This window comes from Apodemus sylvaticus, chromosome X, assembly GCF_947179515.1.
Source record: "Apodemus sylvaticus chromosome X, mApoSyl1.1, whole genome shotgun sequence".
NCBI lineage: Eukaryota > Metazoa > Chordata > Mammalia > Rodentia > Muridae > Apodemus > Apodemus sylvaticus.
In genome coordinates, this window is record NC_067495.1 from 17,792,245 (window position 1) to 17,817,164 (window position 24,920).

General features: G+C 41.3%; 1 protein-coding gene across 4 annotated transcripts; it reads left to right on the forward strand.

Annotated features, from left to right (window-relative positions):
- The first annotated feature begins 1,054 nt into the window (after positions 1–1,054).
- On the forward strand, positions 1,055–24,080 carry Alas2 (5'-aminolevulinate synthase 2). 4 transcript variants are annotated; one of them, XM_052171449.1, is made up of 11 exons: positions 1,055–1,170; positions 5,776–5,971; positions 6,624–6,746; positions 7,746–7,874; positions 11,026–11,248; positions 11,778–11,962; positions 14,511–14,690; positions 17,268–17,432; positions 18,503–18,771; positions 20,053–20,215; positions 23,790–24,080. In XM_052171449.1, the coding sequence occupies exons 2-11, from the start codon at positions 5,791–5,793 to the stop codon at positions 23,951–23,953; spliced, it is 1,782 nt and encodes a 593-aa protein (XP_052027409.1). In that variant the 5' UTR covers positions 1,055–1,170; positions 5,776–5,790; the 3' UTR covers positions 23,954–24,080. The 4 variants fall into 4 exon arrangements, with proteins under 4 accessions (XP_052027409.1, XP_052027410.1, XP_052027411.1 ...); XM_052171450.1 differs by having other exon boundaries at positions 7,764–7,874; XM_052171451.1 differs by having other exon boundaries at positions 6,669–6,746.
- Positions 24,081–24,920: the final 840 nt, after the last annotated feature.

Sequence of the window (24,920 nt, forward strand, 5' to 3'; positions counted from 1 at the left end):
ATAGAAATAGTTTCACAAATATCCAAAGTTATTTATTACAAGGTTATTCCTAAAGGAGAGGAGGAATCCCTGGGACTGTTCTACATTTCCATCCATGAGGGTGTGTTTAAATGAATTATAATAGCTTTGGGTTTAATATTGCAACTCCACTAAATAGTGGATTTTTATGGAAAGACCTCCATCATTAATTGGCATATGGCCATGTCAAAAAAGAGAAATAGCACATAATATGTAGACTACCATTTTATTAATGCTGATATAATATTGATGATATAACTTGCTACAGAGATGAAATTTACCTAGTTATAACAGTTCCATTACCCTAGGCTAAGGAAAGGCATGGGGAATAAGACATAAAATATTAAAAGGGATAGAAAACAGAGAAGCCTCATATTTTAACTGTATGTTCTAAGAGGCATAGAAGAGTGTGGGTTCTGGCAGCATACTGCCAATTTTGTAGCTGAGCCATGTACTTTCTAGAAGGGCAAATATTAGTAGCCACCCCTCCCCCCAGCCTTAGGTTCTTTATCTGTGACACAGAGATAACTGTGTGCCTCTATCCTTAGATTCTTATGAGGCTAAATTAATCAATATAAAGCAATTACTCCCGTGAGGTACAGAGTAAAAGCAACAAATCAACACGAGCTGTTATTTTCTCAAACTAGGCACTGTGCCAAATGTTCATACATTTATTGAAGTGACACAACATCCTTCGCTTCCCATAAAGTCTCACTGCTAGAACCCTTCAGAGCCTCAGTGGCTAGAGTATATTCTAGGTCTGACTTCAGGATCCTCTCCACATGGACTTGCCCTGACGCCCCTCCTTTCATGGTTGAGGGAACTGAAGGTCAGAGGGATGGTTCTCTAGAAGGTGCCCTGGCTCTATAAGGATGGTCTGATCTCAAAATCGATTGAGTTACGATTTTCACTACCCCAGAGGGAGAAGAGGAAGAAAACAGAAAGAGATAGCACAGAACAGGGGGAGGGAGAATGTGGAAAGAGACTACTTTGTTTTTTATCTTTAGCAGAGGCCTGAGATACCTTAGGGCCAAGGCAGAAGGGGGTGGGGTGGGGTGGGCGGGGCTGAGCCTGAGGCTGGGATGAAAGCTGCTTCCCAGCCCAGCCCACAACACTCACCGTCTTTGGTTCGTCCTCAGTGCAGGGCAACAGGTAAGAGGTACTTTCAGTGTTCTTTCTGGGCTCTCAAGTTGACCCTGGGTGACTAGACCTGACTTTTGACCTTCACAGAAACTGTCTCTTCTGTTTCGTTTTTTTTTCCTTTCTTCCCCACCCCCACCTTTTTTATTAGTTTCTAATATATCCATCTTACTTCGCTTATTCTCCAACATTCCTGCTTTCTGTTACTTTTCCCTCAAAAGACTTTTCCGGATCATCTCAACCCCTCAACCCCATTTCTGTCTCCTTCTTCAACTCTGTATCTTAGTCTCCTTCTTCTGTTTCTTTCTCTTCCTTTCCTCCATTTCTCTAGGAAAGGCATCTTAACATTTTTTTCCCAAAATCCTCTACATGCCCTGTCATCACCTGACCCTTTCCCATCTGCTTGGCCTAGGCTTCAGAGCCTTGGGGGTTGGGGGTCAGATCCAGGGAAGGGAAACCAGAGGCTTTTGTGGGGGGGTGGTTAAGGATGGTAAGGCAAGATGCAGGAATTGAGAGGCTGCAAAAGTAGTAGAAATAAAGGGGGAAAGGTAGAAGAGAATTGTCATTGTGCAGAAAAAGCAAGATTTGGAGCCTCACTCTTAAGTCACTGTAAGATCCCAGGCAGGTCATTTATCCTTTGACAAAAGTTTCCACAAATTTCTTAGTTTTATGACATAGATTCTTCTGTTTGTAACTTTCCTATGATATTTCCAGGGTTGGAAAGAAGGGGAGATAAGGCCTGATGCTTCACTGGAAGAAGCAAGGGATTCTTTTCCACACTTAAATGATTCTTAAAATCAGGCCACAAGTAATGGGAGACAGGGGACAGAAAAGCTGCAAGAGTGGCCCCTGGCTTTCCTGCTGGGATGGTGGCCCAGCTGATCTTCTTGGCCTATGGAACTGCAAATTGGGTACTGACCTAAAAGGGGAAAAAAAAAAACCTTTGAGTAATGATGCCACTTGTCCTGAAATTTCCTGTCTCTCTTTGATTTTGTTTTAAGATTACTCACAATCTTTTCTATGCACTAGGGTGTATAAATCATTAAGAGGTAGAATGAATTAATAAATGTTCAATAGTACCTCAAATCCTACTTTAGAATATTTGGGGAAAGCATTGGTCATAGAAGATAAATACACAGTAAAGGAGCCTCTATTACTGTAACAGAGTAGCTTGGTGTCTTGAGTCAAGTTCTCAGCTAAGAAAATATGGAATGTTTGGACTATAGATTCATGGTGCCTAAGTTAGGGGTCTCTGGAGCCAGGCTGCGTAAGTTGAAATATTGCTTCTTTTACTTAACAGTTTTGTGATCTGTGTGAGTATTTAGATCTTTTGGGGCCTTGGTGTCTATTTCCAACATTGTCCTGAGGACTGAATAAGTCCATGTATTTGAAACATTGACAATGGTCAGAACTCTGCTAATGCTTGAATATCAGAACCAAAAGATAAATTATGAAATTTCCAATCTAATCCAATGTCTGTGGAGAAAGTAAAGTTCAGAAAGGGTGGAGGGTGGAGGGGAGCCAAAGTTCACACACAGTAAATTGTAATAAAAATGAGACAAAAATCTCATCTCCAGCTTTCCAGACTTAGCCCGATATATGTGTGGTGGAACTCTGATATGTTTATGATGTGACTTCTTGACTCCAGAGTATATGTTTTGTTTTGTTTGAGAAAAGATCTGCTACTTCATCCTGGCTTGGCTGGGAGCTATGCAGCCCAGGCTAATATGCAATTTAGGATCCTGTTGTCTCACCTTCCTGTGGTGTCAAAATACCCAGCTAAGAGATACCCAGCTAAGAGCCTATGTTCTTAATCCCCTCAACTGCCTGAAATGCTTCCTCTAGTCAGCTTTATTCATTCCCGGCTCATATTAAGTATTGTTCTGGAATGGATGTTAAGAGTTCAAATACAAAGTTCTGGGTCATAATGATATTCAGGAAGATTGGATAGGACAAGAGAAATTATAACTGGGGCTTTAAAATGAACTCAAGAATTCAATTCACATGAAGAAGAATTCTGTATCTTTCCCAGGACCCTTAGTATATCATGGCCCACAGCCCCACAAAAATTGTAGTGCACTGGACCTTTTCTGATTTTGTACATGGAAAGCAGGCCTTAATCAACCATCATTCCAAGGCAGGACTTTGCCTCTAATCTTAAGGGCACCCTGTCTCACTATATTATTGTCAGTGTCAGAGAAAGAGTTTGTATGAACCTGCAGGAACCTGCGCCATCCATCTTGACTCCCTACAGATTGCCAGAGGCAGCCTTGGCCAGATGCTCAGACGTGATTCCAGGAAGGGGTTCTTCTTCTCTCCCACGCCCTGGGCTCATCTTAGGGAGTAGCCAGACTCTAATGGTGATAAACTCTAGGGACTTTATCTACGGTCTGCAGGCTCAGCCTTGAGTGCTTTAGCCTTCATGGCCAGGCCATCAGAAGGGTGATACTTAGTTCCAGATATGAGGTAGGCACTGGAACTAACCAATGGCCTACTGAGTGATGTAAATAAGACCCAGAAAGGAAAAGAGCCTTGTCCAAAAACATGAACAAAGAAGCTAGGAAGCCAGACTGCAAATATGAAAAATGTAACATTTTATGCGCCAGCTACCATGCTGAAAAGTTCCCAAGCTTTATTTTGTTTTGTTTTGTTCCTTTGCTTCATTTAATACTTCCAACCAGCTTTCTGCTTTTTGTCATTCCAGGGCCCATGAGAAGGGGCCTACGAACTAACTCAGGCTGCAGTGACAGCTTGGGAAAGGGAGGGAAAATGTTCTAAGATACAATAAGATGACTGGGTTGCTTTGTAAAGTAAGAGTCGGGTGCTTGTTCTGTGAGATTAGGGATATAAAAGAAGTTGCCAATAGGATAGGCCCAAAAATTCCTCCTGCTCCCCTGTCCCTCACATAATAATTGTATTATTATGTGTAGTGTATATTCAATAATATACATTGAACCTTTAGCTTCCTTGGCAGAGCTAAGGCCTTCCCACTTTCTCTCCTATCTCTCCTATTGTGCTATCCTGTATCTTGTCCCCACCTGTTGATTCTGACTCTACAATTGGCTCCTTTTCTTCCAATCTCTTTCTCCCTCTTGTTCTGTCTTTTGTTTTGGTATATCTCAATCTTACTTCCTTAGAGGCCTCTTCCTTCCCCCCTTCAGCCGTTTCTTTCTTAAATATTGATTTATTATTTTAAATTATGTGTATATGTTTGGTTCTGTCACAGGTATGTATACATGAGTGCCAGTCCAGTGGAAACCAGAGGCATCAGAGCTCCTGAAGCTGGAGTTCAGGCAGTTGTGAGCCACACAACATGAGTACTGGAAAGCAACCTGGAAGAAGAGTATTTCCTCTTAACCACTGAACCATTTCTTCTGTCACTACCACTGTCTCAAGCATCACTCCAGCAGGGTCCAGTTCCCCTCCCTTAAGTTTGTGTGCTCTGTGCAGTTGCTGGATTCCTTTCTCTCCTGCTTCATTTTTAGTCTTTATAGTATTCTAGGCTATCTGACATCCCCTTTGTCTGTTTGTTCCTCCCAGTATGTTTCCTGCTTCTCCTTTTGTCTTATCATCTTGCCCTACATTCTGCACCTCCCATCATCCTCTTGTCTTGTTTCTCAGCATCGGTCTTCCTCTCCGTGTCCCTTTCTATGTCTACCTTGCTCTTCCTCCTTCCAGTTCTGACATCTTTCTCTTTCTCAGTTTCGGATCTTCCTCCTCCACCACTACACTTTTGTTCGCTCTCTCCTTTTATCTTTCTGAAGTTGTCTTGAATTTTCCCCTACCTCCCTCCCAGAGCTCCCCGTTGAAGATCACAGTAATTCATTAATTTACTCCAAAATTCAGTCAATACTCAATGAGAGATATATGTCATTTTCTTTATCTTTTTCTATTCACTTTTCCCTGTCTTTTCTCCAGCCCCCTTCTTTTATCTTTCTTAGCCTTTGTGTTCTTTACTGATCTACGTAGATTATGTCTTTCAGCCTCTTTGGGTCTTATTTTTATCCCCCCCCCCTCCTTTATCAGAGTTTAACCAAAAAGTCAAGAAAAAAATCCAAACATATCAAAATACCAACCTGGTGGTACACAGCCTGTAGGGCACATGACTGCTATTTCCTGTTTCCAGGATCTCACGTTGACAGCTGGCTTTAAGCTCCTTTCCCCTCTCTGGTGGAACATTCTCTGGACATAGGAGGACTAGCCTTAGGAGCTCCAGTAAATAGCACCTGTGGACAGAGTGTTCATTTGGTTGAGGATAGTAGTCTTTGGAGGACAGTAAGTAGGTGTTGATCACAGGGTGGATTGTCAGCTGTCACTCTGTAGCACAAAGTCACTTCAATGATCTTCACAATCACTGAGAAGCTGGTGGCCAGAGTAAATCAGAAGCCAAGTTTTCCGGCCTCTAGTTAGACCTTGCCAGTTTCTCTAATGGTGTTTCTCATTTCTCCCTCACATTTTAACACTAGGACTCCTTCCTGAGAGGGATAATGAGGGGATTTCTGAGGAAGGCAACTAGGTTTGAATGGGAAACGAAAGGCAAAGAATTAAACAGGCATGACTTTAGGCTTTAGATCAGGCTCTCATGATGGAATCTCATCTCTTCCACAATTTCCATAGGACTTTGGGCTCAGGATGGTGGCAGCAGCTATGATGCTACGGTCCTGTCCAGTGCTATCTCAGGGCCCCTCAGGCCTCCTAGGCAAAGTGGCTAAAACCTACCAGTTCCTATTTGGTATTGGACGCTGCCCCATCCTGGCCACTCAAGGACCAACCTGTTCTCAAATCCATCTTAAGGCAACCAAGGCCGGAGGAGGTAAGAAGAGGTTATTGGCAAATGGGAATTTCTGGGTCATAAAGACAAAGTTCCAAATCTGACTATCATTTCCTAATAACTTGGAGAGTTAACGTGAAAATGTCAGGGCAGGATGGGCTGACCTAAAAACATATACTCAGGATAGTTATAGAGTAAATATAAATTACTCTATAAATTCCAGGGTATTTATAGAGACTCACATACTATACTTCAGCCATGCTGAACAACATTAAAATTGCTCAAATATATTCTCTTGTCCTATAATCCCTTGCCTTTGCTCTTGACATAACAACCTTCTCCTATACAATTATATCCCCTCAAATTTCTCATTAAAAACTAACTGAATTTGGACATTATGGCTTCTGTAAATCTGGCTTAGCATCCTAGCCTATTCGATACAACTCTTGGTCTCATCCCTTATATCTCGTAGGTTTCATTTGTCCTGTCCTCCCTTCCATTACATAGTTCCCAAGGTGTTATCAGTATGTGCTATTTCTCCCTGCTTAGGAACTCCCCTATCAGTGAGACCAGGTTCATTTAACTCCTTATCTCTATCCTAGGGGTCTCTAGGATATAGTAAGTCTCAGTAATCATTGCTGAGCTGAATACATAGCTAAGAATGAACGTGCAATTACTCTCTTACCTTGTGTAGACTCTCCATCTTGGGCTAAGAGCCATTGTCCTTTCATGCTGTCAGAACTCCAAGACGGGAAGAGCAAGATTGTGCAGAGGGCAGCTCCAGAAGTCCAAGAGGATGTCAAGACTTTCAAGACAGGTTGGAGTCAACATCCATTTTACCAAACCTCCATTCCTAATCACTGAGCCCACATTATCAGATTCTTTTTTTTTCCGAGACAGGGTTTCTCTGTGTAGTCCTGGCTGTCCTGGAACTTACTCTGTAGACCAGGATGGCCTCAAACTCAGAAATCCACCTGCCTCTGCCTCCCAGAGTGCTGGGATTACAGGTGTGCGCCACCACCGCCCGGCTACATTATCAGATTCCTGAGCTAGGCAAATCCAAGAAAAGCTAGTGGACATTTCATGATGGGAAGTCTTGGTCTTTTGCAGGGGAGCCATAATAGGCAGTTGCCAACACATACACATGCACACCCCCATAACTTATAACTGTCAGTCTAAAATGGGTCCTCTTCTGCCTCAAGTGGCTAAATGGAATCCAAAAGGCTAGGATCACAATGGAAGCAAACCATATTGTGTTTGTATTAAGGAAAAAGAGGATAGATACTTCCTTTAGTTTAAATGCATAGTCTATTAATTAGCTTTTGTTTCCCCCCAAAGTACCTTGCATTATCAATTTTAGTAATTCAAAGATGGTTTTGTTTTCAACAAAACAATCTTTATACGGGTATAGAGTTCAAGGACAACCTGGGCCAAGCACCTAAAACAATTACACTCAAGCAATGATCATACTATTGGCATCTTTTACAGGCTACTTTGAGTATTCACTAAGAACAAAACAAGTTAAATATTGAAACTAAATGATGTTCAGAAAAGAAGACTAATATGTACTCCCAAGCCCAGGGGCCAGGGTGCATAGCCTGGTTACCTTACCTAAAAGGCAACACAGTGTGAGCTACCCTAAAGAAGGTTTTTTGGTCATTCTAGGCATTGCTACTGGGGACACAAGTGGATGCTTATTTTGCAGACATATACTCCAGAAGCCTTGTACACTTTCTAAACTTGAATTTCTATACAATACCCTGAACCTAAATAGGACAACGAACACTGTCTTGTTTTCTCTCTTCATGCCAATGAGTTCCATATTCCCTATCAGACCTGCTGAGCTCCATGGATTCAACCACCAGAAGCCATTCATTCCCTCGTTTCCAGGATCCAGAGCAGACTGACAGGGCACTTCCCAACCTGATTCAGAACAATATGACTGGTGAGTTTGCCAAGATAGGACTGAAGGGCACAGGAACAGTAGCTGCTGAAAGGGTAGCTGCTCAAGGGGTGAAGAGGAGAAGGGAGGAAATGTGGAGACTTTTAAAGCAAAGAAACTTCAAAAGGAAATGCTAGTGTCGCTAGGGCTGTGTCTTCTGTAATTAAGTCACTTCACTCAAATACTTACCTTAATCATCTATGATAAGAAAAGTAAAATGCCATCTATAGTAATGTGGTGATTCTAGCTCATTCTGATGTCTCATTAAAAATTAGGCTTCCCTCCACTCTTTCCCACACTCCCTCAAAGTTTCTCTCCCTTCACAGATTCCCTTTCTGTCTCTTATGTCTATTTTTCACAATGGAATTTGCTTCATTTCTCTGAGGTAGGAATAAAAAGTATTTTTTAACAGATACAGGAAAATAAAGAGTGAATTACCATTTACTATTAGCTTATTATATTTTCTTTCAGACATACCTTCCTATGGCTATACACACACAGAGGCACAGACACACATGCACATGTTTATACACAGGAAGAGAGAATTTCCCATCTACTCTTATTATCATAATCACTGTCTGCTTTGTCCACTTATCAATATGACCTCATATTACTTATCCCTATGTGTCCATCCACACAGAGCTGTATAATCACTATTAATAGCTGAATCCTGTTCTGTGGTGTGGATACATCATTATTCATGTAATTAGGACCTATAATTCAGGTTATTTCTATGGCTTTTGTATCCTTTCTGTTAGCTTTATATCCACATGAATATACCCAAAGAAAATCCAATGGTTTTTACCTCTTTCATTATCTACACCAATGTGACACTTTCTTAGTTAGTGGACATTAATTTGCTATATGACCTTAGTACAGCTAGCTGTTCTTTTCATGTCCCAGTCACTTCATCTGTCACATACAGATACTAACAGAATTCTCCATATAAGGTTGCTATGAGAAACAAAAAAAAAACCCAGCATCTTCAAGGGTCCTGGAAGTAGGATTTGTATGTATTGGGCATTCATTAATGCCAGCTATGATAATATAATAATATTTATTATACATTATAATGTTATAATGTAATAATTATATATTATTATATAATTATATATAATTAATCACAACAATTAATTATATAATTAATTATATAATTATATATAATTAATCACAACCACCATTATTATTATGTTTCTGTTGATACTCCAATTATTCCATATCAATTATCAGTGTTGACCTCAGAATCTCACACCTCAGCAAGAAAAGAATTGTAAGTACCATTCTACATAAGAGGATATTAAAACATAAGAGGATTCTTCTAAAACCAGTTTTTGACCTTGAATTGTTTTGGTTGGCACTCAAAGTAATGGGTCATGGCATGCTCACACATATGTGTTATTATATTTTATTCTCATTTGTTCCTCTCTTCCCTGGCTCTTCTTTACTTAGTTAGCCCTCTCTGTTTACTGTCCCTATTGCATATATTCCCCTTTCTATTTTTTGACCTATAAACACTCATGTACCAATAAATATATGATATACACAGGTTAAATTTTAAGTCCCACATATATATGAAAGAACACATGCAATATCCGTCATTCTGTCTGGCTTAAATTGTTTAACATAATGATTTCCAGAAAATACCAGGCTTTCAATGTTTATAGCCACGCAACATTACACTGTTTTGTTTATAGACATCTAGGCTGGTTCGATTTCTAAGCTATTATGCAGAGAGTAGCTATAAAGATGGATGTATAAGTATCTTTGTGATATGTTGACTTGGAGTCATTTGGGGATATGCTCAGGAGAGATAATTTATACAGTAGGTCTGTTTTTTAACTGATTCTTTTGAAAAGTTTTATTTTTATCATTTAGAAATTATGCGTGTGTGTGTGTGTGTGTGTGTGTGTGTGTGTGTGCGCGCGCGCGCGCACGCGCACACGCGTGCACTCGAGTGCGCGTGTGTGCTAATGCCCTTGGAGACCAGATGTATTGAATGCCCTGGAGCTAGAGTTAAAGGCAGTTGTGAGTCACTTGATGTGGGTGCTGAACCACATTCAGGCCCTGTACAAGAACAGCATGTACTAATGAGTTATCTCTATAACCTATTAATTTTCTGAGGAACTTCCTCACTGATTTTCATACTTGCTGTTCCAGCTTATGTTCCCACCCTTGGTGTATAAGATTTCTTCTTTGCCCACATGCTCACCAGAATTGGTTGTCATTTGTTTTCTTGACAATAGCCATTCCTACCAAAGTGAGACAGAACTAAAACGTAGCTTAAATCTGCATTTCCCTGATGGCTAAGGATGTAAAATATTCAGTGTCCATCTGAACTTCTCTTTTGAGAATTATCTATTTGGTCCATCAGCCCATTTACCAATTGGATGATTTGTGAGATTTATGGTGCTTAATTGTCATAGTAGAAAGGATGCATTTCTGGCTCAGGATCATGTAACTATTGGGTGAGAAGAGACATGACTAGAAACTAGGTCTAACAATGTTCCTTTCTCTGGGACTGAAGTGGTACGTCCTATAAGGCATCTTCCGCACTGACTCTGGAACAAAAGATGAGGCCATGCTAAGAATAGAAAACATGACTAAATTTCTGACTGCATTACTGAGTTAATGACTAAACAGAGCTAATGTGAACCAGGGTTGGGGAGATGGCTCAGTGGATCAAATGCTTGCTGTGTAAGCCCAAAAGCCTGAGTTCAAAACCTCAAAATCCACACAAAAGCCAGATGTAGCACAAATGTTGATAATCTCAGTGTGCCCCAACCTAAGAGATGGAAGGTATAGACGGGAAAAATCCCCAGAAGCTGATGGGCCAGCTCGTTTGCAGTACACCACAGTGAACAATAGACCCTCACATCAAAAATAGAAATAAAGACTGAAATCTGTAACTATTCTCTGAATTCTACACATGCACTGTGGCATCAACATACCTGCATGTATGCACACACAGTCATAGACACATATCACATTAAACAACAGGAGAAAAGAGTGAATAAGGACTAGTAAGACATTTGTTGAGCATATAAATGAATAGATGAGAAGACGAGAAAAAGCAAAATCAAAACGGGTAAAATAAAGATTACCCAGGAAGCTATTTGAGTTGAATTATCCTTATTTCATACTTCTACTCCTACAGGAAACCAGGCTTTTGGTTATGACCAATTTTTCAGAGACAAGATCATGGAAAAGAAACAGGACCACACCTATCGTGTGTTCAAGACTGTGAATCGCTGGGCTAATGCCTACCCCTTTGCCCAACACTTCTCCGAGTCATCTATGGCCTCAAAGGATGTTTCCGTCTGGTGTAGTAATGACTATTTGGGCATAAGCAGGCACCCACGTGTCTTGCAGGCCATACAGTAAGTAGTAGAGTATAGACTATGAGCTGTGGGTCACACGTAAAAATGTAGAGCCACACTAGGAGTAGACACCTTGGTTCTACTGCCACTTCTTTTGTACAAGGTCCCCTCAAGTATATCTACTCCGCAGATATGAACTAAGTCAGCTAACACATCGTGCTTGATTAATGATTGTTTGATATAAAGGATGTTAATAGAAACTAAGACTCACTGATTCATGAGCTAGAAACCCAAGTTTAGAATGATGTGGGGGAGGGAGGAAGGGATGGAGGATGGAGGGATGGAGGAAGGAAGAAAGGCGGGTTTCCTTTAGCTTTTCCAAACTACTCAAATTACTTCTACTTTCTAGCTCCATCCTGGGATACCTCTACATGTCTCCTTCTTTCCTCCACTTGGTCACCAAGGACAGCCTTTACACAGGAACTCTTACGTTAGTACTGACCACATTTAAAAAAAGCTTTCATATTTCCTCAGTGCCTAACAAAGCTATGTTTTGTTTTTTCTTTGTCTTCCACTTTCTCGGAGCCAGGGAGACCCTGAAGAATCATGGAGCTGGAGCTGGGGGTACTCGCAATATCTCAGGGACCAGCAAGTTTCATGTGGAGCTTGAACAGGAGCTGGCTGAGCTACACCAGAAGGACTCGGCTCTGCTCTTCTCCTCCTGTTTTGTGGCCAATGATTCTACCCTCTTTACACTGGCCAAGCTTCTGCCAGGTGAGCACAAGGTGTGAGGTGGTGAGAGCTATATTCAAGGCTGGGTTCCTGCAATAAAGCATCCCGACTCATTAGATACCCCCACTCTTTTGAGCCCGCTGGCTCCACTTGTTCATCCTTTTTGCCTGATGCACACAGACTTGACAGTGCATGGTTAGATCGCCTTGTGTTTACTGCTTCCACACCTAGGTTGAAGGCCAGCACCAGAGCCTAACCTTATAGAACAGTTAGCACCATAAATTCATCATTCCCTAACACATACAGTCTTTTGTCTCTACAGAGCTTTTAAAACCTTTTTTAAAATCTAAAACCTCTACCTCCATCCTTCACTCTTACAATAAAACCCATGTCCTACTGCAGGAATAATATAGAAACCACTGGATAGCTTCTCCTTACTTATTGACATGAAACGAAATCTAGTTGTGCAGATGCAGATTATTTCTTCATCATTTCCCTTTACTGTGAAATACATGTCCCGTCTTTTGCCTAAAGGCATCCTTTCACCTATACACCTGTGCCCATCTTCCCATCTTCCCACCTTCCCTCTCTCTAGTCCCCTCATATACCTCCCATCAGTCTGAATTTCAGATGGATACAATGTTCCACATCTAAGTCAATCCTGGGTTCAGAGAGAAGCCACTAAAATGTCAAATCCCTTAACCTCTACTCAGAGCATTTCAAGTCTCTGGGACAGTTTTGCCAAGTCCTCCCCTCCTACTACCCTGAAAGGAGAAGACACCTGACAACATTATCCTCAATTTTGAGCCACAAACACTTGCCAGCCACCATGCATCTCCAGTTTTCATCTCACTCTTTGCTTCCTGTGACAGTGTAGGACATGCCTTTTTCTTGTTGACTGTTCTTTCCACTGGTGGTCATTGCCCACAATCCACTCACAAACTCAGGAACTTCACACTCTTCCCTCCAACTGTCTGTCTGTCTGTCTCTCTGTATTTATGTATGCATGACTGTCTTTCACCCTCACATCTGACCCTTGATCCCTCTATATCTTCAACCATTCCCTTTCCTTAAATAAGTCTCCTGCCTCAACTTCTACATCACTCTCTAGTTCCTGGCTTGTCTCTTTTCTGCTTATAAAAGGCAAAATGCACGAGAAAAGTCTTTGTACTTACTGTCTGCTACTTCAGCGCACACTTTAAAAGTCACCACCACTTGAACACTTTGTCTTGGGTCATCTAGAACCCCTAAGTACAGTTAATATCTTGAGGATTTCTTTCGGATCAATTCTTTACTCCTCAACCAACAGAACCCAACTCTTTTTCATTTCCATCACCACCACTCTGATCTAACCAACATCATTTCCTTGATTTCTTCTTTCCCTACCTACAATATACTCTTCATACATTCAGAACAATGTTTCATTATACAAATCTATCCATATCTTTACTCTGTTCAAAATACTTTAATGGATCTCTGTTACCTCTAGGATCAAATGGAAACACCATGACATGACTTCTAGCTAAACTGAATCCTAAGATGGACATGAAAGATTTTATCTGTACTCACTGCACTTGGAAGACTGAGTCCAAAGTACTATATAGTGAATTACAAACTACTCAATGATACCCTAACTCAAAAAATAAAACAAAACAAAAATCTGAATTCTGTTACACAGATATCTTTTAAATCTCATCTTTCCCCATCCCTCTCTTACTCTTTCATTCATTTATAAATTAGTCACTTGTTTATTCATTCATTCGTTCATTAAAAACATTTCCTTATTAACATCTGTGCCTTGTACTGGGAAGAAGTGATAGAAAGGTAAAGACTTGGGCTTTGATCTCAAGGAACTTCCAGATAGACAAGCCAAGTTGTGTAAGAAAACTAGATTAATTTTTCTCAAAATGAAACTGTCCCTTACTTTATTGAAGGCTACAGTTCTTACTTGATGTCTGTGAAATTTGGGGGTTCTTCCGCATTCCCTACTTCCCTATCCTTCCAGTATGACTCTCTGCATTCTTCCTGTCCTAGAGAAAACCATTTTCTGGTGCTTAGCTTTCTTTCCTATGTAATAAAGTGTCTATTGTCTGCTCCTTTTGCGGTGAACTGTCAGGATCATATAATCCCAACAGTGAAACCTGATACACATCCATCCCTGTAATTATAAACATTTGGGTGCTACCCAGAAAAGGCGACACATCAAGTAGGCCAGGGAGAATCTAGCATCCGTCCCAGTCTACAAGCATTCTCTGAAATTAATTCTTTTCCAACCTTTGATTTTCCTAACTGTGGAGAATAAAACTAAACCCTGTCATTGACAAACTCAAGGTTCCTGGGAAATTAAATTTCTTCTCCCTCAAAAAAGTCAGAAGCAACAGTTAGGTATCCTTAGAGGAAGGTCCTGGACAGGGGAGTTGCAACAAGGGAGGAAGAGATGTGTCACAAAGGTTTCCAAAGGAGGATGAAAAAGAACAGCTCTTCAGAGGGGAAAGGGAGTAGGTTGTCTTTCCTTTCCTCCTGCCAGGTCAGACTCAAAGGTAAAGCAGGCCGAGATAGAAGCTGAAGCATTACACATCTGTTTTCTCAGGATGTGAGATCTACTCAGATGCAGGCAATCATGCCTCCATGATCCAAGGCATTCGCAACAGTGGTGCAGCCAAGTTTGTCTTCAGACACAATGACCCAGGCCACCTGAGAAAACTTCTCGAGAAGTCCGATCCCAAGACACCAAAAATTGTGGCTTTTGAGACTGTTCACTCCATGGATGGTAAGTATACATGTGTTTGAGTCCATGTTTACTAGTATTGATATCTCATCATCATTATAAATATGATGATAAAAGCAACTATTAGTATGCTATGCACTTATTCATAGTTTATATTTTAAAACATTAAATCATGCTGATTCTATGAAGTAGGTTCTATTATTAATAGTAGGTATTATAAGCATTATTTATTATAATTCATTCTATTAAGTAGGTATTATTATTACTATTACTGCTACTACTACTACTATTGTTGTTGTTGTTGCACAAGGAAAGTGAGGCATGAACAAGTGGAGTTACACAGTCATACAGGTATTAAACACCAAAGGAGAGGTCGCTATTACATTCTTACACATAAAGAAGCTAAATCTCACAGAGAGGAGAGTTTGTCTTACTCCCTCATTCAGCTGATGGCAAAATGATGATTCTCATATTAGGATATAAAACTCTATTTCCTTGCATGGCATGTTTGTCATAAGGAATGATATGCAAGTCGGTCATGGCAATGTCTGGTCTTTACAGCAGCAAATTTTATAAACTCTTGCCTAGGGTTCCATGGTCCACTAGGAAGCCTTGCAGTCACAAGTCTGACAGATTTGAATTTAAATCCCACCCTCAATACATATTATCTGTGAAAACCTAGAAATTCTCAAATTCTCTAGGCCTTCGTTTTCTCCAGGGCAACATGTATGGCTATAGAATTATAGGTGATCAAAGTTATTGCCTTAGTTACATTTTAACAGAAATAAATGATTTTATTCTCCCACTTCCTTTCTTAAAGCAAGTGAAATAAGATCTAGAGCTGTCTATTGTTGGTTCTGTGCACCAGAAGCCAAGTGGTTTAGGGATCTGTTTCTAGCTTTAAAGGAAGAGGTTCTCATCTCCTTTCAAGGTGTCACTTTTCCAAATGAAACAATGGAGTACCCTTAGTATTCCCCAATTTATAACCAGAAACACCAGAAACACCGTGCAATCACAAATAGCCCACATTCAAATGCTACCATAAGGAATTTATTAGCTTGAGCAAGATTTAAAAGAATACTTCCTATTGCTGTATGTGGTGTGTATGTGGGTGCCCATGAACAGCACATGTGTGGAGGTCAGAAGATAACTTTGCAGCATTGGTTCACTTCTTCCATCTTGGTTCTGGAGATCTACCTCAGGTCACTAGGCTACTCATCAGGCTCTCTCTCTAGCTCGGCCTTTTCACCAGATCCTTGTGCGAGGTTTGTAAGTTGCTTTGTCTTGTGGTTAGCTTATTTGCAAAGTGCAGGTAATAATAATAGACTAGCCCAGAGTGCTAAATGAATTAACATACATGGGAACTCACTGTCATGTCCACTAGCACATTTCTACAATCATAAAGAAAGTAAAACTAGCACATTGGCAAATTTTTAAGATAGAACAGCTATTTAAATTTTTCTAGTGGGAATTATGGCCTGTAATCACACTAGTTATACCTGTAAATGAATGAACTGCTCCTTGTTTGCTTGTTTGTTTGTTTGTTTTGATGGAAACTACCTAATTGGTCAATTCCAGAGATGGAATTCTCCTTCTGAAATACCAGAACCATTTTGAACTGTCTTGTCTCAGGTTCTATCTCCAGTTGCTGTTTGTCCTTAAAATTTTCCTACCTTCCGCCAACCCCATAGTCTTTATTCCTGGTCTAGGGCCCCTGTTTCCATCCAAAGAAGTTTCTTCTGTATTACAACTCTCTTTGCCTCAGCAATTTTTAGAGGGTGAAGGGATTGTCTTAGAATATTAACAATGGCCACAAAGTCAATTCAGATGACATCTCGAATAGCATGGAAAACAGTAAATAGGTATAGACTATGAAATAGCTTCTAAGTGGCTACGCCATGACTGAGCCTGAGGGAGAGCTTCCACAAATACAAACCACCCTCCCAGAGACCCTTTAAGGAAAGTCAATAATGCAAAACAGCAAAGAATCCTGGGATGAGACACAAGGGTACAGAGAAAGCATGAAGGGAAGAAGAAAGGAATAACACTGAAAAAGAGATCAGAAAGACAGAGCAGAGGGAGTGGAGAAGAAAGGGAGAGACAGAAAAGGAGAAACAAACAAGGATATGAGCACAAAAGGAAGACAGTGACAGAAATCCAAAACAGACAGAAAAAAAGAGGGCCAGGGAAGTACAAAAATATAGATGCCTTATCAGTTGTCCCTGGCCAATGGGGATGAGTGGCTCAGAAGTGAGGATTGTACTAAACTAGAGCAGACAGTGGCTTTTTTTCACATTAAACACAGGTATCAAATAGACGACTGCTACCTCTAGATAGAAATGTACTAACCCATAAGGGCAGCAGAGAATTTGAAAATAGAGATGAAGCTGTCAGAATGAATTAAAAGTAATGACCGGATGAGGAAATACAAAGGGTCAGGGAGAACACAAACATGAAGAATTGGGGTGTGTGTGTGGTTCATGAGGTTGATGATGGCAGACATCCTTGTGTCTTTTTCTAAGCCAAAGTGAGCTTAAGTGAGAGAAACACAAGCAATGGAGCTAGGGAAGGGTTACGACTTCCTCCTCCTTCCCCCCCCCCACCCCTGGCTTTTCTCAGGTGCCATCTGTCCTCTGGAGGAATTGTGTGATGTAGCTCACCAGTATGGGGCCCTGACCTTCGTGGACGAAGTCCATGCTGTAGGACTATATGGAACCCGGGGTGCAGGGATAGGGGAGCGTGATGGAATTATGCACAAGCTTGACATCATCTCTGGCACTCTTGGTGAGTATCTTAGATAAGGTTAGTATTACTATGATGAAATATGGCCAGAAGCAAGTTGGAGAGGAAAGTGTTCACTCAGCTTACATATCCTGAATCACAAGCCCATCGAGGGAAGCCAAGGCATGAACTCAAACCAGGTAAGAATCTGGAGGCAGGAGTTGGTTCAGAGGTCATAAGAGGGAATGTTGGTTACTGACTTGCTCCTCGTGGCTTGTTCAGCCTGATCTCTTATAGAACGTAGGAACATCAGCCCACAGTGGAATTACCCACAAAGGCCTGGGCCTTCCCACATTAATCACTAATTTGTAAAAATGCTCTACAGGCTTGCCTACAGCCCGGTCTTACAATTTTCCCACCTCTCAGCTGACTCTTGCTTGTATCAAGTTGACATAAAGCTAGCCAACAGTGAGCAAACACTTCTATATAAGGGCTTCCCCTATGTACAGTGTGGAGAAGCAGCCCCAGCAAATAGTAGTTTAGAAAGAATTTACAACCACAGGCTTTTTTTTTTTTAACTTGGCATGAACCATTTTTATTTAATTTTTGAGATTATACTTTCATCATTTCCTCCTTTCCCCTCTTTCCTTCAAATCTGCCTAGGACCCCACCTTGGTATTAATCTCAGTTAAGGATTATAGAAATGACATAAAATTCTTTATTAAAACCCCAGGCTTTTATCCTACCAAATCATCTCTTTTCCATCTCAATGCAGAGTCACCAAGAAAGTCTAAAAATGTTTTTCTAAAAGGCTCCTGACCTGGACAAAACAGCTGGGTTCAACCAGAATAAGAAAACTGTTTTCCTCCCCACCCAGCTCTGAGCCTCATCTTAGTTATTCTCCAGGCCCAACCAAGTAACAGTCTCCACCCTGTTCATTCCTATCTCGTTACCACATATGGCAGTATGTGACAGTCCTATCTCAGAACCACAGAAGCAAGGCTCTGACATGGACAGGAGAGATGTACAGAGGACTGGGAAGGGAGTCTGGAGCCCCAGCTTCTGGTGTACCTGCCTGTGTTACCTGGGGCATGATTCTGCCCCTCTGGGGACTGATTGTTGCTTCTTTGCAGGCAAGGCCTTTGGCTGCGTCGGTGGCTATATAGCCAGCACTCGGGACTTGGTGGACATGGTGCGCTCCTACGCTGCAGGCTTCATCTTTACCACTTCACTGCCTCCCATGGTGCTCTCTGGGGCTCTAGAATCTGTGCGTCTACTCAAGGGAGAGGAGGGTCAAGCCCTGAGGCGGGCACACCAGCGCAACGTCAAACACATGCGCCAGCTACTAATGGACAGGGGTTTTCCTGTTATCCCCTGTCCCAGCCACATCATCCCTATCAGGGTGAGGACTCCACCTTTCCCCACTTCCCTGTTCTTGGAACCTTCCCATTTGCAACAAACTGACATATGTTCCTTCAATCATTACTACGATCCACCCCACAACACACACACACACACACAAACATACACTTATAGTCACCTTTAGTCCCTGCTTTGAAAAAAGTCAGCCATTATAGATCACTAGATTAACCTGTCATTTCAGCATCAACCATTGCCCCACTATTATTAAACTGTTCTGACCCTCATAATATTAAGCTTATAATTTGGTGGTTTTCAAATTGTTTATAAAACCTATAAAATCAGTTTAGTGGGTTATACACGGCCTATAAACATGGGGATGGTGGGGGGGGAGAACAGAAAATGTTGGAGCATACAACATAAAGTAAAGGCTATCAATTGGATCAGGTTTCTGTCACACCTAATTATACTGTAAAACATACTTTTTACTAACAAGTTGAGGTCAAAACAATACAATGAACAGCCATGGAAATAGCTGGTACTCTAGATCACTAGCTCTGTTTAAATGTTTCTTCTCACTTCTATAATCAAGTCCTGTTCCTTTCTTAAATGGCATATTTTCTATGAGCCTGTTAAGTCAGGGTATGGGAAAGATGCTTCTTATAACAATTTTGTGGATGAGAAAGAAAGAATAGTAATCTCTCAGTATTCATGGAGGACTGGTTCCAGCCCTGACAATGGCCCATATCAAAATCCATAAATGCTCACATTTGGCTGTACAAAAAAAGTGTTACATTTCAATATAATCTATTCAGCCCTCCAATATACATTTAATCATCTCTAGTCTAGATCACCAATAACACCAAATTCAAATAAAAAACGACTTAGTAGTTAAGCTGTATCAAGAAGGAGAGTCTGTACATTAAAGCTCTTTAAATTTTATCTGAGGCTGGTTGGATACTTGAACAAAGAACACAGATATAGAAGGCAAACTAGGTCTAACTATCTAATGTTTAAATTACTGACAGCAACTCAGAACTGCCCTGGCTTTCTAACCACCCCAAGTTAACCAATGTGCTTGCTATACAAATAGTATCAAGACAAGATGCCAGCTCTATCCTTCCTTCACATCTCATTGCTGGCCCTGGGCTCCCCCTTGATAGAGATTCTGAAGCTGACACTGCCTAAGCTCTTTATGAAAAATAATCTGTCCCCAAATTCAGGGGTGTTCCTTAATCTGGTTCCCTCTACCTGCTTAAGTGAGCTAGTGTGCAATGGTGGTCCCAGAGTAAGAGGTACTAAAAGCCCTTTCTTTTGAGTCCAGGTGGGTAATGCGGAACTCAACAGCAAGATCTGTGATCTTCTGCTCTCCAAGCACAGCATCTATGTGCAGGCCATCAACTACCCAACTGTGCCTCGTGGTGAGGAGCTCCTGCGCTTGGCCCCCTCCCCCCACCACAGCCCTCAGATGATGGAAAACTTTGTGGGTAAGTCCTCAGCATGGGTGTCTATATTTTCCTACCCCTAAACCCCAGGATCCAAAGAAGCTGGGAGGATAAATTCCATTCGACTTGGAAAATATTTCTAGAAGCATCTGTTGTGTACCAGGCTCTATACCAGGGTGACAAATGATTGGGAAACAGCCTGTAGACTCCTTGGGCTCTTCTAGTTTGGTTGGAGTGATCACAGAGACAGAAACAATAGTGGATACAAACAATGATGTGAGGTGAGACAAAAATGAACAAAGACAGTACCTGGGGAAATTGTGGGAATAGAGAGGAAGGGCCTAATCTTCACCTTCAGGATTAAGATAGGATTCCCAGGGGAAGGAACCTCTGGGTTGAATCTTACTAGGGAAGTGGTTTAGGACCAAGAGAAGAAAATTAATGCGAGGTGCTCCTAGATGAGGAAAAAACACAAAGAAAAAGGTAAGGATAAAGGGGAGGAGCAGCTACATGTGATGAACAGTAACAACTGAGTGCATTGCTCAGACCTAAAATCCCAGCATTTTGGAGATGGAAGAAGAGGGATCAAGAGTTCAAGGAATTCCAGCAGTTCCAGAGGAATTGCTGGACTAGGAGATAGAAAGAGGGGTGGGTGTCATCTATGAGCCACAAAGACAACATAAATAAGGACTAGGTTTAGAGGCCCATAGAGCTGAGTTGGGGAATTTGGGCTTTACCCTGAAAGATGACAATTTGGTGAATTCACCCAATGTTTACTATTACTTATTTAAGGAATATTTCTGAGATTAAAATTTAATTACAGTATTTCTCCCTGCAAACCCTCCCATATATCTATCCCTGCTCTCCTTCAAATTTTCACCAATACATGCATATATTTTCATATATGTATATAGTCCAAAATATAACCTGTTGTTTCCATGCTGTGTATACACACACACACACACACACACACACACACATACACGTTATGAAGGTATATTTTTTAACATAGAACCTGGCATACAGCAGGTGCTTATTCTAAGTCTTTGGCATGAAATAAATATATACAGACAGTCATACATTGATTGGCAGAGGAAACAGATACAGATGGTACTAGTCCAATATGATGAGCTGAGTGGCTATGAAGTACGAAGTAAAAGTAGAAAGGATTAGTGAGCAAGTCTTTGTGGTCTGCATTGAACTACATGTGGCTGTAGTGCCAAGATTCTAGAATAAAGGAATTCTGGGAGTAATGATTAGATAGGAAAGCAGAGGGCATAGACTGACAAGTCATTCTGCCTACAGACTATGCAGCATAATTTGAGGAAGATATTTAAGTCAATCCATTCATTCACTTAAAAACATCAAACAAATCTGCCTAATATCCATTACTTACCATGTGCCAAGCACTGTTTTAAGTGTGCTAACCCATTTAATACATGTAATAGAGATGCTTTTATATTTTCATTTTGTGTTATATACAAATTGAAGCATAAAAAGTTATTGGCCCATGGTCACATTGGCACTAGGGGTCCTGACTCTCATCTCTATGGTCAGAGATCCTAGGTGTGTAGGGAGTGTGTGGTTCAGACTCTGGGGCCTTTGTATTCAGTCTCTTTTATAGCTCTGGGATTTGGTTATAGAGCTCTCGGTGCTTAGGTGTCTGAGTGTTCATGTTTGCAGGATAGAGACATCTCCTACTACTCCACCAGTCCCTTAATCCCACAGCTAATTCATACTGAAATCCTGTACCTCTTCTCCTCAACCTCTTTCAAATCTAGTCTCATTTCTCTGCTGCAGTTTCTTGAAAATACATCATATTTTTCCTCTCATTTTCTTGCTTCTCTTTCCCCCTTATGTTCTCACACTAACCAGCAGAGGGATTTTTCTAAAACAACAATATTGCTCCATTTCCTGAACCTCTCCATTGCCTGTCACATTCTTCTAAGGTATGGTATTCAAGATGATGATCTACAGGGCTGGAAAGATGGCTTAGAGGTTAAGGCTGCTCTTCCAGAGGTTCTGAGTTCAATTCCCAGCAACCACATGGTGGCTCACAACCATCTGTAATGAGATCCTGTGCCCTCTTCTGGCGTGCATGCATGCATGTGAGCAGGACACCATATACATAGTAAACAAATCTTAAAAAAAAAAAAAAAGATGATCCACCAGCTAAGAAAATATATCAGAGTTTAATGTGCAAAATGATGACAAATATACATAAAATACTGAAAATATAGGTTACAAATACATGCAAAGCCATTTATACTAATAAGAATGTTTAGCCCCAAATTTGTAGAGACCCCTAGATTATACAACCAAGTTGAAGCTCCCTAGTATGACATTCAGTGCTTTCCACCTGGTGCTGACCGTGTCCTGACCTGCCACGGGCATTTTGTTTATCTAACTGTGTCCAATCAATTCAAGTTCTCTCCTTGTGCTTCGCTCTCTTGACTTCATCATCCATTATCCCCTCTGGCTTACTTCCCTCATCTAGTATTAACTCATCCATTCAATAGATGTCTATCGTGTTCTTATTATGGGCTGGACACTGTGCTAGAGATCTAGAAATAGACAAAACACAGAACACTTTCCTACTACAATTAAGCTTCTTAATTCTAGTAGAAGGGGATAATCGACTTCAAAAAAATCAATTAGCATTCAAGTTTGAAGTGTTAAGGGAAAGCAGAAAGCAGAAAGGGGAGGACAAGAAGTGCTGTGGGCAGGTACTGGCTTGGAGTAGTGTAGTATACATGGAGTAGCAAGAGTAGAAAATATTAAGGTGACACAGGAAAGTCTGAAGTAAACAATGAGCTTAGCTGGGTAAGTACCAAATGTACATCCCAGAGAACAGTCCAAGGCAAATATTCCAAGACAAAAATAGTCCTTTTATCTTTAGGAAACAAAAGATGGGTGTGGATGGAGTGGCACAGGTAAGTGGCAGAAAAAGTGAGCAGAACGGTTCAGATATGAACGGTTCAGTTGTGCCCACATTCTATATATAGCAAATTACGCACCCAAGCAGAGATGCTATTGGACATACAAGTCTAGAAACTGAGACTGTTCTGGGGAAGCTGGAAGTTGAAAAATCTGTACACAGATGGTGTTAAAAACACAAGACTAGATCATACCAGCAAGGGATGGGCAGAAAAGGGGCTAAAAACAAAGATCAGTCACACACCTGAAGTACTTCCTAAAGCTGCTCCTATTCCCTCCTCTGGGTCCCTACACACCCCAGGAATGTGCTCCACCCTGTCTCACAACACTGATAGGGCAACAGGATTCCTTTTAGTGTTATCTCCAACAGGCCAGGATTTTCTAAGCAGAGAGATTCACTGTTCGGCCTACACGTCCTTTATGTAGGGAGAGATACAGGCTAGCACAGGATAATATTAAATCTTCTCATAGGCGTGGTTTCCTGTCTTTTATACATCTTAGGACCCACAGATAAATGGTAAAATTCATGGGTCACACTGAAGCAGACAGTCAGTCTACTTCTGGACCCAAGTTACCTCAAAGGATTGAGGGAGGCAAGACCTTGGTGCATCTGTAGCAACACGGATTTTGGAAGAGCAAGTCCAACTAATGCTTGCCCTCTTCTCTTCTTCCCTTTCAGAGAAGCTGCTGCTGGCCTGGACTGAGGTGGGGCTGCCCCTCCAAGATGTGTCTATGGCTGCATGCAACTTCTGTCATCGTCCTGTGCACTTTGAACTTATGAGTGAGTGGGAGCGATCCTACTTTGGGAACATGGGACCCCAATATGTTACCACCTATGCCTAAGGAGCTAGCTGCCTTGGGTGCCAACCCTACCCGCACTCGCCCTGGGGCTGGGCTTCCTCCTGCTCCCTGCTTTGCTGTGTGCTTCTAGCTGACTTGATTCTGAAAATAAAGAGCAACCTGAAACATCTGCAGCCCTTTGGTGGACAAAGAGCAGACAATTTGTACTATACTGACTTACTCAGACAAGTCGAGCCTCCCAAGGAAACCACAGATTACTTGTTGGTCTAATCACTCTATTTTACTGATAGGAAAAGCCAAATTTTGGAAGAGGAAAGAAATGCCCCTAAACTCTCTTGGAAGTTGTACAAAGAGCTAAACCCCTTAGCTAACCTGAAGTGGCTTTCACAATAGTTTTGACAAAAATACAGGGCTCTACTCTTCACTGGGAGACTTGGAAAGCTGACCCCCAGGTAGCCTTTGAGGTCAGAAGATAGAGTGGGTCTCAACTAAAGACTGTCTGTTCTTTGGGAATAATGGCTTCCTCATACCAAGGAATCTTCTAGAATGAGGAATGGATTCTTTCTTGATCCACTATCCTCTTTTTCTCCAATAGCATCTTAAAGGATTTACTATCTTTTCTCAAGGTGAAGGAAGAGGTTTGACTACAGTATACAATGTCTTCACAACAAGGATCCCAACAGGAAATTAAGAACTTTACTAGCCAAGGTGGCAATCTTCCCTGAGACACTGGAGCTCTGAAGGCTGAAACACCCAGTTCTTTCTCTCTGGTGATTCATGTGTAACAGGTCAAGAACAGAATACTTGGGAAAGGCTTTTAAGAATACATACTCCCACACTACACCCACCTTCCTCACTGACCAAACCTCAGAATAGCAAATAACCCCCAGAGCTCATCAGACACCTTCCTGGGGGAGCATAGCTCCTCTCTCTACCATGCTGCCCTGGTAGTATCTCACTGGGTTACATGAGGCCAAGCAAGCCTCACACTGAGAGAGCCTCTGACTAA